The following is an 18,432-nucleotide window of genomic DNA, read 5'->3' on the forward strand; positions in this document are numbered from 1 at the left end:
AGTTGTGAATGCTCCAACATTGGAAGTTTTTAAAAAGAGGTTGGACAATCATTTGTCTGAAGTGGAGGAGGGTTTCCTGCCTAGGCCGGGGGTTGGACTAGAAGACCTCCCAGGTCCCTTCCAACTCTGTTATTCTATTCTAAAACCATCATCCCCTGAGTTTCTCCTTGCAAGCCTCAAGGTCTAGACCTCTGGGAATTCTTGGGGCCATTTCTTGGTATTTCTTCCACTTTCCCTGAATGTCTCTTAACATGTGGTGCTTAGATCTAGACATAATACTCAACGCATAACTTGTCCAATGAAGAACAGTGACACACACAAACCTAATTTGGAAAAACTATACCTCTGCCTTTGACTGATTTAGCAAATATGTCACACCACTGACTCACATTTCACTTGTGATTAGTCTCCAGTTCCTTTTCACAAACACTGTTACTAATCCGCAAAATCAACTGTCACATTGCAACCAATTCTACATGGAATAAACATCACATCAATTAAAAACCAGGATCCACGAACACCAGCTGGCAGTCAAACGTCACAATCCCAAATCTTTAATCTCTACCCACACCGACGCTCAACAGCACCAGTTCGATTGGAATAACACAAAAATCATTGGCCACCCTATCGCCCACCGTGCTTGTGAGTTCATCGAAGCCTGGCACCCCACAAGCAATTCCATCAACAGACACAATGACCTACAACCAGCCTATGAACCCCTCAGAATCCAAATCAACCAGATGGCCAACTAGACACAGCACCAACCCTCAACCTGATGGATTTCAAAGATCAGTCATTGTGAAGGATGCCAAGATGTCTGACTTCCTGGGCAGCGTTTATTCTTTTATACCATTTTTACAAGCAAGGAAGAGTAGTATAGACACAGTATTTGGATTGGAGAATAGATTCCACATGGGTGAAACCTCCCAACCACATTGGTACAACCTCCCAACCAATCCTTAAGACTAGTGGTGATGTTAGTAAAATGAGATCACCTACATGTCTGGAAAGTCTAGGACTTTCCACCTTCACCAAGATATAGGGAATGAGATCATGCAAGTAGCCAAGAGGCCCCATATAGGTTTTAAACACTGCAGTTTGCTGCTAGCATCTAGCGCCATCTATAGGATCTCAGTAGCTACTACACAACCAACTCACACAATCCCCCCACACAAGCACATTGCTTCCCATTGACCTTGACCTGATATAATCTCCTTATCAAAATACCCATCACAAAACTCCCTGATGACTCACAGCTGACTCATCACAAGACCCTCACTAGATACACCCATATCTGAAACCCTTATAAACAGAAGAACACTGACATCCAGGGGTGGGATTCAGCCTGTACGGACTGGTTCGGGTAAAGCGGGTAGTTCCCACGATTAGTTTGCCCTGCCCACATACCCCTGCCCTAGTCTGTCTTACATTCCTTTGTTTTTCATGCCAGCTGATTCGCGGGGCACAGCAGATTGCACAGTTCAGCTGTTTTTACTCACCATAGCTGCAGCAGAAGGTAAGTTTTAGCTGAAAAAGTGTCATTTTGAAGTGCTTACACGAGCAAACCGTGCACTCACTGAACCGGTTGTTACACCAGTGGAATCCCACCCCTGCTGACATCCCCTAAACTCCGCTGAAGATGTAGCTGGCCTGGTAAAGAAATGTCTGGAAACCAACCCACAAGCTCGGAGAATGAACCTTTTACCTTCACACTATTGCTATACCCAGCCTGGTATCTCTCATTCTGTACTAACACAACTGATGTTTTTCTTCTAAGTGAAGAACCTCACACCCATCTCTGCTAAATTTCAAGCTGTTACTTTCAACCCACGTCTCAAATCATCCATCTGAATTTTATTTCTCTCTTCTAGAGTGGTAGTAGTACAGTAGTAGCAATCCCACCCAGTGGGATGTCATCTGGAAATCTGATAATCATTCCCTTGACTTCTTCATTCAAGTCATCTGAGGAAACACTGAAACTATTAGAAATTAGGGGCAAAGGCTGTAGCCTCCCGTTATCACTCTACTCTCACTACGGGTAGTCCTTGACTTATGACCATTGGTGTTGTTAAGTGAGGCATTAAGTGAATTTTGCCTCCACTTTATGACCTTTCTAGCCACAGTTATTAAGTGAATCATTTCAGTTATTAAGTTAATAAAATGGTTGTTAAGCAAATCTGGATTCTCCATTGCCTTTGCTTGTCAGAAGGTCATTAAAAGCTGTTCACATGACCCCAGAACACTGCAACTGTCATAAATATGAGCCAGCTGCCAAGCATCCGAATTTTGATAACATGACCACGAGGGTGCTGTGAAAAATGGTCATGTCATTTTTTTTCAGTGCCATTGTAACTTTGAATGGTCGCTAAATGAACTGTTGTAAGTCAAGGACTCCCTGTATTTATTTTTCCTTCTTTGCATATGCAGACTCCACCCCAAATCCTTTTTCTCAGGTGAACAGCCAAACACAGAAGAAACAAAGAAGGGATGAACATTTGCCCTGAAATGGCACTACCAACGTAGTGAACCTATTGCTTCAAAACCAATTGGCCCCAACAATATTGAACTGTTTCTAAACAAAGAATGACAGGAAGACAGGAAAATGGAAGGAAGGGAGGAAAATAATGATTGGCTGGCATTGATTGGTTGATTGATTGACAAACAGGCAGAAAGACCAGAAGGACTGCTTTGTGAGCTTATTATACCTTATCACTAAGTATTGTATCTTATGATTTATCATGAATGTATTTTTACAATGATTATGATAATGATGTATGATTATTGCTTGTATGTACACTGACAGCTTATGCACCGGAGACAAATTCCTTCTGTGTCAATCACATTGGCCAAAAAAGAATTCTATTCTATTCTATTCTCTATTCTATTATTCTCTCCTATTCTATTCTGTTCTGTTCTATTCTACTATTCTATTCTACTCTATTCTCTATTCTATTATTCTCCTATTCTATTCTACTATTCTATTCTATGCTATGTATTCTATTCTCTATTCTATTGTTCTCTGTATTCTATTCTACTATTCTATTCTATTTTATTCTACATATTCTATTCTACTATTCTATTATTTTCTCTATTCTATTAATCTATTCTATTATTTAGTCTCTTTAATAACTAAAGAATATATATTCTATATATTATATTCCATATTCCATATTCTATTCTATTCTGTTCTTTAGACCTGAAAGATTATGGCTTAGCAGGGATGGGGAAACTATGGTCCTTTCGAAGTCCACAAGTCACAAGCCATAGTTCCCCACCTCTGGTTTAGTGCATGCAGAAACCACCATACTGAGAGATACAGCCTGTCTTAAAACACTTTCCTACCTGAGCAGCATCAGTCGGTGTTGCTGTGGGAGGCTGGGGCACTGTGGTAACATCTGGTTCCTGCGAAGTGCTGAGCTGGGCCGTATCTCTGACCTCTGTCTCAGTGGTTGTCCCCAGGGGAGAAGCTGGAATTTCCGTTCTGGCTACAGTAGCCGTTGTCGGGGTTTCGAGCATCATCGACTGTGTCACGGCAACAATTGTGATCACAGGCAGCAGGTCTCTCAGGGCAGTGGTTGGTCTAGAGGTAACCGTTGTGGCGGAGGCCATCGTAGCCATGCGAGAAGCAGTCGTGGTCATTGCGGTAGTAGCGACGTCACGGGCTGCAGGGGTTGCAGTAACCCCTACTGCTTTCCAGATGGTGACTGCTGGCACTTCTGAAATCCTGGGAATGTATAGACCGTTGGTGGCGGATTCAGAAATAACTTCCTCCGTAGGGAGTGGTGCCAGAGGAGTGGCAACCGGTTGCACAGATGTGACAGGCATCACAGCGGAGGTGGTAGCAAGAACGATGGGTGAATCCGTGGTGAGCCGCACAACCGACTTGGATCCGGGATCCTGCTTGAAATCTGCAAGAGAGAACAGGAACTTCATCTAGAAAACAATACAGGAGTATTCCTCGACTTACGACCTCAATTGAAGCCCAATGCTTCTGTTAGTTAGTTAGTTGGTTAGTTAGCTAGTTAGCTAGTTAGTTAGCCAGCTAGCTAGTTAGTTTACTTTATTGTCATTGCACCTCGTACAACGAAATCAAACACCATCTTCAGTGCACATCATGACCATGAAAATAAACACAAACACACATCCTTCACACTCCACACATTGAACCGAAAACCCCCGACATCACACCAACAGTGCACTATACAGCAGAATTCAAAAGAGCTACTGCCCTGGGATAGAAGCTGTTTTTCAGCCTATTTGTCCTTGTTTTTATTATCCTGTACCGTCTGCCAGATGGCAATAGTTCAAAAAAAAAAGGGTGCCCAGGATGAGATGCATCTTTGAGAATGTTTAGAACTTTCTTAAGGCAGCGGAAGCTATAAAGCTCTTCCAAAGAGGGGAGAGGGCAACCAATGATCCTCTGGGCAGTGACATTAACCCTGTGGAGTGCTGGCCTATCTGCTACTGTGCAATTGGCAAACCAACACAGGTGCAATAAATTAAGGTACTCTTCTTTGGTCCAGCAGTAGAAGGTCACCAACAGTTTTTCATTCGGTTGTTGTTTTCTGAGAAGTCTCAGGTAGTATAATCTCTGCTGGGCCCTTTTGACCGGGGCTGAAATGTTAGCACCCCAGGTCAGGATCTCTTTTATGGTAACACCCAGAAACTTAAAACTGGCCACTTGCTCCACTCAGTCTCCACTGATAAGCAAGGGCTGGATGTCTGATCTGTTCCTTCTATAGTCCACCATAAGCTCCTTGATCTTATTGGCATTGAGGACCAAGTTTTAGTCTCCACACCATGAAAGCAACTGGTCCACCTCACCTCGGTAGGCAGACTCATCCCCCCCGAAGATATGTCCCACCACTGTTGTATTATTTGCAAATTTAGCAATATTACTAGCATGAGCAGGAACGCAGTCATGCACATAAAAAGTATAGAGTAAGGGACTCAACACACAACCCAGTGGTGTACCAATGTTAAGAATAAGGGCTGAAGAGGTATGGTTATGTAATCTCACCCTCTGTGAGCGGCCAGACAGGAAATCCATAATCCAAATTCTGTTGCTTGTTCAGTGAATATTGCCCCATTTTTCTTGCCACGGTTGTTAAATGGATCACTGCCGTTGATAAGTTAGTAACCTGATTGTTAAGTGAATCGGATTTCCCCCCCGCTGACTTTGCTTGTCAGGTCACAAAAGGGGATCATGTGACCTTGGGGACAACAGCAGCGGTCATAAAGGTGAACCAGTTGCTGAGCATCTGAATTTTGATCCCAAGGATCTTGGGGAACCTGCAAAGGTCATAGCTGTGAAAAATGGTGATAAGCCACATTTTTTCATGCCGTTGTAACTTTGTACGGTCACTAAGCGAACTGTTGTAAGTTGAGGATGACCTTTACTCTAGATCAGTGGTCGCCAACCAGTGGGCCGAGGATCACTGGTGGTCCGCAAGAAAATTTTGGTGGTCCGCAGAGAAATGTCACTCCCAAAGCAATTAATCCAGGCTGTGTAAGAACACAAGGCTGCGCCACCCACATGGCCTGCAGAAACATAAGATAGTGATGGGAGGGGGGAAAGGGCAGAGGGGGGACTTTGCCCCACTCACACCACGCACCGCGCCCGGCCACCGGACTGCTTCTTTCTGTTTCTTTCTTCTTCTGCTTTTGGCTGCACGTAAGGAAAGTCTTCCTTTCTCTCCCCCAAACTCTGCCAGAAATGAGTCTTCGGGACTTCAGCCCACCGGTTGGCGACCACTGCAGTAGATTATTCAAGCTGATTAATATTAGTTTATGCAGAGTGGCATGGTGGCCTAGAGGTGGAGATCTCTCCTCACAATCAGGAGGCTGTGAGTTCGATCCTAAGTAGAGGCAGATCTTTCTCTCTCTGGGCACACTGAGAATATATCTGCTGAACAAAACTCCTCATTGGTGACAGGAAAGGCATCCAGCCATTAAGGCACTCTGCTAGCTCCATTCAGTTGCCCAGACTCTACCTAACAAGGGATTATGGGGTCATTAAATAATGGTGATTAATATTATTAGTTATAACAACTGCAATGCCACAAGTGAAACAAGATACCACAAAGAGTTATCTTATAATACAAATTGGGAAAACTGTAGTCCTCCAAATAAGCCACAGTTCCCCCCCAGCCCACACAGAATGCCTTAAGGATGACGGGTGCTGGGACTTGTCGTTTAGAAGAATCTGGAAGCATGCCAGTTTTCTGTTAGATGCACAACTCCCAAACTACAAGGGATCTACTCTTCATTCCTACCTGATGGCGCCCACGTTTACTATTCATTTTACTTCCACTGAAAAACTCCATCTCTTCAAAATAACTAAAGTCAATGAATGAATCAAAACAATGCACCGTGAACTGAATGAAAATTGAACTGTGGATATTAGCTGGCAAATTAGAGCATGCCAACTGCTCCAATTTGGGTTTTAATGGCATTCCTGCTATTTTAGTCAGTATTAATAACTTGCTTTGATTTTTTTTTTCAGTGTTTTTTTTACAACCAGAGCTGAATAATAGCATTGCGATTATCTCCGTGCTTCCTTCAGAAGTCATTCTTTTCGATTCAATGGAATTTGCCACTTGTTAATCTTTAAGCGATTTATACTCTTGAAGTATTTTTCCCCCTTTAAAAAGATGCAAATCTCCATAAATCCTAAGGCATCGTTCAACATTTCTTTTAATCTGTTGAATTTGGTCTGCAAGCAACAGCATGGAGAGAGAGTATGAATTGCAAAGGACTTGGGTGGGTGATAGGAACTCCACTCTACAATATTTGGACCCAAAGAATGCAAAGGGGTATCAGATCCAGCAATAAACACATTCTCAGGGGTATTCGATGGACACGGCCAGGATTTCAGCTCATGGTGCATTGGCCTAGAGGCGAAGCTCTTGTCTCACAATCAGAAGGCTGGGAGTTCGATCCTAGGTAGAGGCAGATACATTCTCAGTGTGCCCGGAGAGAGAAATATAAGTGGTGCAATGGCCTAGAGGTGAAACTCTTGCCTTACAATCAGGAGGCTGTGAGTTCGATCCTAGGTAGAGGCAGATATTCCTCTCCCCGGGCACACTGAGAATGTATCTGCTGAACAAAACTCTGCATTGGTGACAGGAAGGACATCTGGCCATTAAAACACTCAGCTATCTCCATTCACTTGCCCAGACTGCACCCCACAAGGGATTATGGGGTCATTAAATGGAGAGGATTGTGGGATTCAAGCAGTAAAACAGGTGAGTTAAGCTTCAAAGCTCCGCTCCTTCTCTTGTCAATAAAAACAGGATTGTTGGCCCCTATCTCAGTAGCAATAGAAATAGCTTAGACTTATATGCCCCTCCACAGAGAGTGCTTTACAGCCCTTTCTAAGCGGTTTTACAGAGTCAGATTAAAAACGCTTAGCGCTTCTTGAGAACTTTTTCCAGTGAGGCAATGGGGGTGACCAGAGACTGTTGATTGTAGTGAGGGAACACATGGCGCTGTGGGGTGTGTGTGTGTGTGTGAGAGAGAGAGAGAGAGAGAGAGAAGGGAAGGAGGGAGGGAGGGAGAAAAAGGGGGAGGAAGAGAGAGAGAAGAATCCGTCCATCATTCTACTGATCTCTGAAAAGTGAGCACACCATGAATGATAAGGCGGGGTCAGGTTTGCAGACTGCATTAAACCATGCTATGAACGAGGTTTGCCCATTGCATGAACCATGAGCAGTTAGCTGAGTTCACACCACATCCAAAAGAAAAATCACAGAAAGCCCCTGGTTGGCTTAGCATTTAAAAAATTCAATCCAAAGATGACATCTGCCTTTCCATCTATTCTACTAATCGGACAAATTCAAGCCACAACTGGAGTGACGTATTCCTTCCTAGCAGGACGTATGCTTTCCATTTTAGTTCCATACTCACATCCAGATCCAGATCCTGAATAGAAGTCCTCCATTTCCTCTAGTTCTTCATCTTCAAAGGAGTCGTCGTCCCCCGAGCCTTCCATGTCAATCGGCCGTTCAAAATTTTCATTCCGCCACTGTTGAGCCTAGCGGATCAAAAGGACCGACACAAATAAACGCATTATTCCCACAGATCCGACAGAAAAAACTTCCTATAGAGCAGCCTAAATAGTTTGGAGCCTATCTGAAGAGCTACAGATCACTTGTCCGGGACTGTGTAACTCTTCCTCCAGGGAACTGAAGATCCTTTCTCTGGCTTTCCTCTCTACTTCCTAGACTGCAAAGCTCATAAATTCCAGGCAGCGCAATTTTCTTTGGCAATGAAGGATAATCACCTCCAGTGCGAATTTCATGAAATCAACGACTAGCGTTCACCAAAGTCAAGCAGCTTGTAAAAGACCACTCACCTTGGGTGTCATTTATTATATATTTTCTCCTGGAGAAAAAGGGATAAAAATAGGTGGAAAACGCATCTAATATTTGTCGTTGTTCATTCAAGGCAGAATGGCTATTTTTCTGTTTTTAGAACTCTGCTGAAAATATTTTTTCTTTAAAAAAAAAAGCTCATAAAAAAACTGGATAGCCTGTTATAATTAACTTAGCTGGTTTAATGTTTCTCAGTGTTGATGACTTTAAAAATGGTTGGACTTCGGTTGGACTTCTGGGAGTTATAGTCCCCGTACCTTAAAAAGGCCAAGGCTGAGAAACACTGATTTATAAACAGCTTTAATGGAGTTTCACACTCTTGCAGATTTGCATTAGCAGAATGTACTTTTGTCCTTACATTGGTATTTGTGTCAATCTCCTCTCATCTAATGCCACATATTTTTGTATCAGTAGCATTTTTTTTTCTTGGAAGATAATCCAAGGATCAAGGAAGAGAAACAGCAACTTATGTGCATCTAAAAATGAAGAGATGCAGTTTTTCACTGGAAAAGTTTGACAGCAGCAGAAATACTACAAGCAATTTTTGCAAGCTTAGCAGAAAAAAAAAACCCTCTGGAATCTGCACTATGGAAGCCAGCCCTTAAGAGAAATCAAATGAATTCTGCAAGCGTCTCCAGCTGAATGTGGTTGCATCAGTGGTGGGTTTCCCAATATTTTCTTACCGTTCTATGCGCACTTCTGTGCATATGGCTCAAATACCAATGCTGGTGAGCTGCCTGAACTGTTTTTTAGCTCAGCTGAGGTGTGGCTATCTGCTCTGCCACACAATCAGCTGTGCTAAAAAACAAGGAAATATAGGAGAGGTAATGGCAGGGGCAGGTGCGTGGGGCCAGTCTGAGATGGTATTTGCCAGTTCTCCGAACTGGTCAAAATTTCTGCTACTAGTATGCCAGAACTGGTCCGAACTGGCTGAATACCACCTCTGGGTTGCATCAACAACTACCTTGCAGCACCCCTATGCTGTAATAGTTAAGGTGTTTACTGGAACTGGGAAGGCCTTGCTTCTCCATTTACCATCGGTCACAAAAGCTCACTAGATCAGGGGTCTCCAAACCCCCAGGGCAGGGACCGGCATCGGTCTATACTCCGCCAGGAACTGGGCCATGCAAGCGAGCGAAGCCCTTTCCACACATGCACAAAATCCAGACAGTGCACAAAACCACATCCACGGAAAAGCTGCCCTCCATCAGTACTGCATATTTGCTATGGTCCTTGGGACAGGCACAGGTCACAAATGTTTGGAGTCACAAATCACAAGTCACAAATGTTTGGAGTCACAAATGTTTGGAGACCATTGCATTGTTGAAGGCTACTTGGGCCATATGGCAAAGTTAGGCATAAGTGATGCAAACTGCAAAAAAGAGGGAGAGAATGTAACCTTGAAGAAGGGTTGAAAACACACAAGCAGGAAATACATTCTTAAGCTGTCAAAATGTAGGGAGTCACCCAGCACTGTTTGAGTGCTGATGAATTATATCATTGGTATCTCCCATTTCAAAGCTGAGATTCATTTACCAGCAAAACTACCTGTAATTTTACTAAGCCACAACAGCCAACGAACCATGGAATTGGGTCTCTGACTTTATCCCTATTTGAACTTAAACGGCACTGGGATTTTGCCACTAAATGATTCAAAGGGAAAATGAAAAATCCTTCAGTGCCAAGAAGTCGGTCCAATGTCCAGTCATCCTTCTAACAATCTCACCTGGCCATCAACCAGGAAAACTGGTTAGGCTGGCAGACCTTGTAGTCCCCATCACACTGAAATATTTATGGTTTGCAGGATTATAAACAGGAAGATGCCGAGGTTGCACTGTTCAAAGCGAAGGAAAGCCAAGGAGACAAGGGAAGCTTTGCTCTTACAGATTCTTTGGGGCTATGTTTTTTGAAAACTTGGCAACCTTAAGATGCCTGGGCTTCAATTCAGCGTGCTGGCTGGGGAATTCTGGGAACTGAAGTTCACGCATCATAAGGTTGCCAAGTTTTAAAAAGACTGCTCTAGAGCCTATGAGAAACCCATGCCTATTTCAAACAGGTCCTCCAGAATACCGTGCGAGAGATTATGAATTCAACCAGTGCGTTCTTCCTGTTTATTCATTGCAGCCATACATGTTTTTATTTTTGTAAATTGCACACCTTCGCCATCAGGCATACTAAGAAGCTGTCCTTCATATCAGATGATGTGTTTAGTCTTTTAGGTCCTCAATAAATAATCACGAGGTGAGACATTACACAAGTCTGTGTCGTTTCCCTTTTCTGCTGAATTCTGACATCACTTTGTATTTATAATGCGGTTTCCTGGCAAGAGTTTTCCAAGGTTTCAAGCTGAATTTTAGGGGCTCTTGTTGGTGATGTCAGGCCCTGAATGCATACACAAAACTCCGTCCTCACTTCTCAGAGGAGAGGCGGGCAATTTTCCAAAGGTCATTTCCCAAAGCTATTGTGGACAATTTTCTGCCCACAATTTTTATTAGGAGGATTTTCAGCAATAAGGCAGGAATGAGGAGCAAAAGCCTAGAATTTTTGAGAGTTGGTGAAATGCATCTAACCATCTATCAAAAACATCCACTAACACTGTCGTTGGTGGTTGGTTTTCCACTGGCTGGTAACCTCTGGCAAGTGGAAATATAGCAGTTGTTTTGGGACTGTTTTTGGAAGTTAGCGGAGTTCAGGACATTTTCCCATGATTTTTCCTCTCAGACCTTTTTGCTAGATTGGCATGAGAAAGGCTAGAGATAACTAATCTATTGCTAGTGGGGATAAAAATAAGATAATATGACAGAAATAACATAAGATGTTAGAGTTATACCTTGTTCACCTGTAGCCTTAACAAAATTGTTGGTTTTCTTCTCAAGGAATATCACAAAAACCTTGTTATCATTTTACAGGGTTACAGTCAGGGCTGGGCTGCTGGGGGTTCGGGAGACCCACTAGCTAAGATTCTGTGCAGTTTGGAGAACCCCCAAATCCCACTCATGGCTGGTCCCACCCACCCCGCCCCTCCCAGGAATCCCCACATAGTCCGTTTTGGATGCAGGTAAATGCAGGGCGCATGCAGAGCCCTGGGAAGGGCGAAAAACAGGCATCCCGGAAGTTTGGGGAGGCTGGAAATGGGACCTTTTCCAACTTCCAGAGAGCCTCCGGAGCCCATGGTGGCCATTTTCACCCTCCCGGAGCCCGGGGAGGGCAAAAACGCCCCTCCACCATGGTGTAGAAGGCTGACTAGGCCACACCTAGCATGGCCACGCCCACCCAACAACCAGGCAGAGAACCCTTTGCTAAAAATTTTGAAGCCCACCCTTGGTTACAGCACCCCAAACTTTACAAGCTTCTGGTCTAAGTAGACATTGAGGTGTGGAGAAGACAGTGAAATCACCAACAAGGTGTTTAGCCAATATTTTTGGCATTTTTTATTTTGGAAAGTCTAGCTATTTATTTAATTGATTTACATGGTTGTTCATCTCACATTTGGGACTCTGGATGGTAAAATTGGATTTAAACCAACAAAAAGCAACAAGTAATAACAATAACAACATAATAATAATCTAATGGCACTCAAAAACAATCTAACCTAGTCCACGCAAACACAAATCATATAAAAGAAATCACATTGATAGGTTTATCTAATCTCAAAACCCCAAGGGAACATCCAGGTTTTCAAAGGTGTATAAATTACCAGCAGAATTGGGGACAAGTGAAACTTAGGAGGTGTGGTGTTCAATGAACAGGCAGTGCAACAGAGGTATCTCTAATACCAAAGAAGTGTACTTGGCTATATAGATCAGGGGTCTCCAACCTTGGAAACTTTAAGCCTGGAGGAATTCAACTCCCACAAACCTGGCTGGGGAATTCTGGGAATTGAAGTCCTCCAAGCTTAACTTTACCGAGGTTGGAGACCCCTCATCTAGAAGGTTATTGACATAATAAAAATCTATCTACTCTATATGGGATAGTTTTTCCCCTATTTCAGTATATTTCTGGATCAAAATGAACAACTCTGAACATTTCTCCAGCCCCCAAGCTTTCAAGAGTCATCAGCTCCCAACCTTCCATATTCTGGTTCCCTAAAGGTATGTTGAATGACAGCTCCCATCACTCTTAATTGTCCATATTGACTGAGAATAAGAGGCTGACTTATAGGCAAACTCATTTGGAGTGAACCAATCTGAGAAAGAATGGGATAAGGATGGGATATGCTTTTCTAAGAACTGGTCCTGGGTGTATCCATCTCAACCCAGGTTTACTGCAAGCCTGTTGAAATGAACGGTAAATTCCACAGGGATTTACTAAGCCTACATCCAGCCCCCAGAAGTTTTGCAAAGGAAAAAAGATGTCATTCTTATCACGTTTTATAAGACACCAAACTAATCTTAGCAGGGGTTTTATTTTATGAGCAAATGTAACAAAACACAGAGAAGGCTGATCAGGATATATTGATAAAAGTAGACTATAAAACTCAGTTAAGAACTGAGGAATCCTGCTGGGATGCTATCCTAACGGTCATTGACATGACAACAGTAACCATAGTAACTGTTTCCTCCTTCATAATGGCTGTGTTCTCATATCTCTTTCTGGGCTTCAGAAGAAGCCGAGGACATTGAGATGAAGGAACACCATTTGGAAGTCAAAGATATTCTCCAACTCTTTGATATCAACTGTGTGACCTTAGCCATCCTACTTAAGTTCTTTCAAGTGTCAGCTCTAGCTGGTTTCACCTTGATGGAATATAAATACTTCCAAGCGGGGGGGTAGTGTTTAAAATAGCAAGAGTGCAATCAGATGAATATTTGAAAAATAAAATAAAATGGTACTCCTTGTAGTTTAAAAACCTGACAGTGATTGAATCCAGAGCCTTGTATATTTTGCCAACACAGATTGTATATTCTAGGTGTCTCTCTTCCACTCCTTCCCAGCTTCTAGCTATGTTAAGAAAATATGGAACCCCAACATCCTACGCATTAGAGTGATTCCCAGACCCCAAACATCCTACATAAGAACAAGTGTTCTCAATGAGCTGATTCTATACTGTCTAATTTGCTAGATGTTTTTATGTTGTCTTCTGGCTCATTCACTGTTTTCAGTTATTAGATTTGTCTTCCAATAAGACATGGTTTTGCATGACAAAAGGACAATTACTATTTTAAGGGAAGCACATACTCCCTGCAAAAATTATGCAAATCTCAATTGTGTGTGTGTATATATATATATACACATACATACACACACACACCCAGATAAAAATAAAACAGATTAAGTGTGGGTTAAGGATATATGAAAAAGTAATTGAACTCAACTTAATTTTCTTAATTTAATTTTGCCAATAATTAAGCATATAAAGATCAAATCAGTAAAAAAATTATCTGCTTTGTCTGCGTGTGCTGTGACTGCAAACCTAACTGTTTAAGAAAACAAGCTATGTTTTGATATATTGTATGCACTCAAAGACCCCAGATATTAAGAATGTCACATAGGACAAAAATAATTTCATTAATTCCCCTTCCAAGGGCAACTATTGGAAGGATGGTTTTTCAACCCACAATCACGAACACACTCCGAATTGGCAATCCTGGTGCATTAATCCCAAACAAGTCAGAATTTGTAAATTCTATTATTTCTCTTTTTATTTTCCAGATATATATTTTATTGTTTACAAATATAAATATCAAACACAGTGCAACTGTTCTAGCATTACTCTGCCATACATACAAGGATATTACTAAACCATTAATATGCATATTATTGGTACAGTATTAATTTTGTTACAATTGTTTTGTCCATCCTACTTGATTAAATCCTCTATCATATCACATTCTGGGTCTATTGATCCTAACCATTTTTTGTTCCAACCTCCACCTCTCTTTTGCAACCATTGACAAAACTTATTCCAGGTATCATAGTATTCTGTTTCCCCCTTATTTTTCAGTTCTAAAGTTAGTTTATCAAGTTCTGCACAAGCAAATACTGTATTTTCCTTATTATCTCTCTTTCTGGTGGTGTATTTTTATTCTTCCAGTAAATTAACATCAAATCCAAGCTTGTATCTTCAAAATAAATGAGGCAAAAAGCGAAAGTCCTCACTTCAGTTTGCATGCTAACCAAATCAATCTTGATTTGCTGAGCTTTGCTGCTAGGGAAGGAACGAAGTGATTTTTCTATCAGCAGAACCAAAGCAGAAATTCAATAGCAAAAAATATATATATTATTTTTCAGGAGTATGTGTGAAGCTTTTTTTGTTTTAATGAAACAGACCCAACCTGGTATGTTAAACTTCTGTTAAGCTTAACATCTCATTTCCCTCAATTCCCCAAGCCTACCATTCTAGAAAATACTTTTATGACATCATTGCTTTGGGGCAAAAAAAAAGAAAACCTTAATTGACCTTACACCATGAAAAAGTTTATCTTCTTGTGTGATGAAAGCAATTGGTCTAAAAAGAAAGAGAGAAAAGCTGGGGTGGGGAAACAAGTTATTAGAAAAGCAGCTTTTAAACCGAGATATAAATAAAATGGATATAAATAGAAGGAATCTGTTCGTATGCTCGGGATTTATTCAGGCGAAATATAAAATGCTCATCACATGCCTCTTAGCCACACGCTATTTCCAAACTGGCTCAGCTCTGTCTTCAGGGAAGAGATGTTAAAAACACCCTTCCCTTCCCCTCCCCTCTCCTCCCCTCTCCTCCCCTCCTCTCCCAGCTTTAAAGCTGGACAGGGCATTCGAAGTAAAGCTCTCGGCTCTTGGCATAAATTGCATCAGTCTGATTTGAGATTTATTCCCAGCTCTGAGACTGGAATGCTGGATTACCTGGAGCAATTCATTTCCCCGTGGATTTCATATTGTGTCCAGCTGTTTCTTTAAAACAACCCCCCCCCAAAAAAACCCTAAACTAATAATAATAAAATACCCTTCAATCTGCCTATATTTACACAAAGAATTCCACTTTCCAAAACCCCATCCTGCTAGTTGGCAGTTAGATGTTTGCGCAGGGAACCACAAACTATTTATTTTAACAAGGTATACCCCACCTTTTGATTGAAGCCATTATCACGGAAAATTGCAATCAATTAAAAGAAAAGGAGAATCAAAAGGTTTTTCGTTCCATGAAGCATCTGATCCTCGGCAGATAAACCAATGAGCTTCCCTTCTTTTTCTGTTTCCATTCATTCTATTGTCTTCTGTCTGGTTGACAAAACCTGCAATTGTTTCAGGTCTTCTGAAGCGAGGAGAATCACAGCCCGGCCTGATCTCACGCTGATGATTGCTCTCGAAAATTAGCCTGTGCCGTGACTGTTAACCAACTTGCAAGGGCAAGCACACAATTGTGAGAGTAGTGGTTTTGGAGATGGTGTGTTTGCTCATGAAGAGCAATAGGGACTCTTGGCAGAGAACGTTTGCACCAGACAATCAACATCCTTGTCCAAAAGAAAGGGTGACATCCGTGACCAGACCCTGCTAGCATGACAGACAAAGGGTTCCTTTGAACTGATACAGAACATTGCCATAGATTTCATCACCACTTCAAGGAGATATATCAAAGCCATTAGACAAAGAAAATGCCATCAGTCTGCCTCATTTCATGTACATATGAGTAAGACTCAGTGTGTTAGAACAAAACTCAACTTCTTAGAAGCTGCAAAGAACTCGGCTTTTCCCATTATGACATTTTTACAAAGCGGGAAGAATAACATGGCCTCATTATTTAGCCTTCATGGCATTGGCACAGTTTATGCACCCGACAAAAGGTCCTAAAATATATGCACCCGCTTATCACCAAAGAACATCTTTTCATGGGCATATACAGCTACAGGCAGACTTCTCGGCCTTAAGAAAGCTGAGGATTGTTCTCAACAACAGGGATGGGGGTAGGAAGGGTATGGCTTGCAGACAAGTAGAAAGCTGCAAAAAGTCCCACTGAATCCTGCATGTTTCTGAGACTCGGTATCAAAAGATTTAGCCTGATTCTTTTTGGTGTAAAAAAAAGATTAGAATTGGAACAGACTGTAGGGTTTTGCAAGGATGGGCAGGGTAGGATTCTACCAGTTTGCATCTATTCACTAGAAGCGGATGTTAACATTCTAAGCGGTTGGGAGAATCAGTTGTTAGAAGAAATTACTGGCCTAATCCTGTAAGGAAGGCAGGAAGGAAACATTCTGGTGTTGCTTACAGAAACTGCCTCTCCGTTAACCCTTATTACATTCTTGGCAGGACTAGACTTCCTGTCTCAGGAACGTCTCTGGAGTTTGTTTCCCCTCCTTTGCTGGTACTTTGCTTGTGTGGAGTGACCTTTCAAAGCTACAATGGCACTGAAAAAAGTGACTTATGACCATTTTTCACACTTGCGACTGTTGCAGCATCCCCACAGTCATGAGAGGCCAGGGGGAAGAGATGCGTGCCTCGATGTGAGTGATATTGAATTGGCCACGCCCAGCCAATAATATGACCACCAAGCCATGTCCCCCCAGTCACATGACCACCAAGCCACCACTACCACCTAAGCCATGCCCACAGAAATGGTTGTTAAAATTTTTGAATCCCACCCCTGAGGACAGGTTATAAAGGATGGGCCCCAGGGACTTCTTAAAGAGTTTCTTCTGAAGGAAAAAACCTGAAGTAGCATCTTCCCCTGCTCAAAACTTCTATTGTTAGGAGCAGCGGTGGGCTTCAAAACTTTTAGCAATGGGTTCTCTGCCTGGTTGCTGGGTGGGTGTGGCCATGGTGGGCTTGGCCTAGTCGGCCTCCTGCACCACGGTGTGGGGGGGGGACGTTTTTGCCCTCCCCAGGCTCCGGAGGCTCTCTGGAAGCCGGAAACGGGCCCATTTCTGGCCTTCCTGAACTTCCGGGAGGCCTGTTTATCGCCCTCCCTGAGCCTCTGTGCATGCCCTGCACTTACCTGCATCCAAAACAGGTCGCGTGGGGACTCCTGGAGGGGAGGGGAGGGGAGGGGCAGAGTGGGTGGGGCCAGCGCTGCTACCTTCCCACCTAAGTGGTCCCTATTTTTCTACTTGCATTTTTTAAATGCTTTCGAACTGCTAGGTTGGCAGAAACTGGGACACGTAACGAGAGCTCACTCCGTTATGCGGCGCTAGGGATTCAAACCTCCGAACTGCCAGCCTTTCTGATCGACAAGCTCAGTGTCTTAGCCACTGAGCCACCATGTCCCTCTCTCATCTGGGTACTGACCAGCTAAATATCTGTTCAGCTTCAAGAAGTCACATAACACCATGCCTTCAAATCATGCCTTATAGGCATATCTATTATTTATCAGTACAATTTATCAGTGCTGGAGAGGAATGTCTAATCTGTCACTCTAGAGTCATTTATTATCTTTGCCTTGATTTTATGCAACCTTTGACCTAATGTTATGCAGACTTGGGCCTAATACATACCTCTTCCATAGACAAACAGCTCTAACCTCTGATAAGAGCTTCTTGTCTAAAAGGAAAGTCTTTGTTGTCAAAATGGTGTGTTCTACCACTTTAATTAGGTTATTTCTGAGGAATTGGGTATACTGGCTTACTGGCTGTGTTCACACAACCTGCATTTTCTGGCCTACAGTTAGTCATTCACTGAGATTGCACAACACAGAGATTCATAAATTAACCCAGCCCAGGTGTGTTCTGCAAATGCAGCCATTAAGTTTCAAACCAAGAACTGACTTAATGAAACAAGGACTCCAAGCTTCATTTATTACTGTGCTTGTTAATTAAAGCAAGCTTCTTTCTTCAAGAACCTTGGACTACCTTACACCATTCACCCTGCTCTTCATTTATTTGATCTCTATAAAAAGCCTCAGAGGTTGCATCATCTCAGAAAGTATCACCCAGAATATCCATCATAAATAAATGACAATCACATCACATCTCAGTGGCGCCTCAGCGGCACAGTGTTTAGAGTGCAGTATTGCAGGCTACTTCTGCCGACTATCGGCTGCCTGAAATTTGGCAATTCAAATCCCACCAGGCTCAGGGTTGACTCATCCTTCCATCCTTCCGAGGGGGGTAAAATGAGGACCCAGATTGTTGGGGATAATATGCTG

General features: G+C 42.6%; 1 protein-coding gene across 1 annotated transcript in view; it reads right to left on the reverse strand.

Annotated features, from left to right (window-relative positions):
• The window catches only part of SDC3 (syndecan 3), a 92,669-nt gene that overhangs the window by 11,893 nt on the left and 62,344 nt on the right, over positions 1-18,432 (reverse strand). The window contains exons 2-3 of the mRNA XM_087939842.1: positions 7,909-8,035; positions 3,343-3,908 (exon numbers count right to left, since the gene is read on the reverse strand). Of these exons, the coding sequence (XP_087795968.1) occupies positions 3,343-3,908; positions 7,909-8,035 (693 nt within the window). The remainder of the gene's footprint in view (positions 1-3,342; positions 3,909-7,908; positions 8,036-18,432) is intronic.

This window comes from Pseudonaja textilis, chromosome 10 (genome assembly GCF_049901715.1).
Source record: "Pseudonaja textilis isolate UNSWEBS1 chromosome 10, rPseTex1.2, whole genome shotgun sequence".
NCBI classification, from domain to species: Eukaryota; Metazoa; Chordata; class Lepidosauria; order Squamata; family Elapidae; genus Pseudonaja; species Pseudonaja textilis.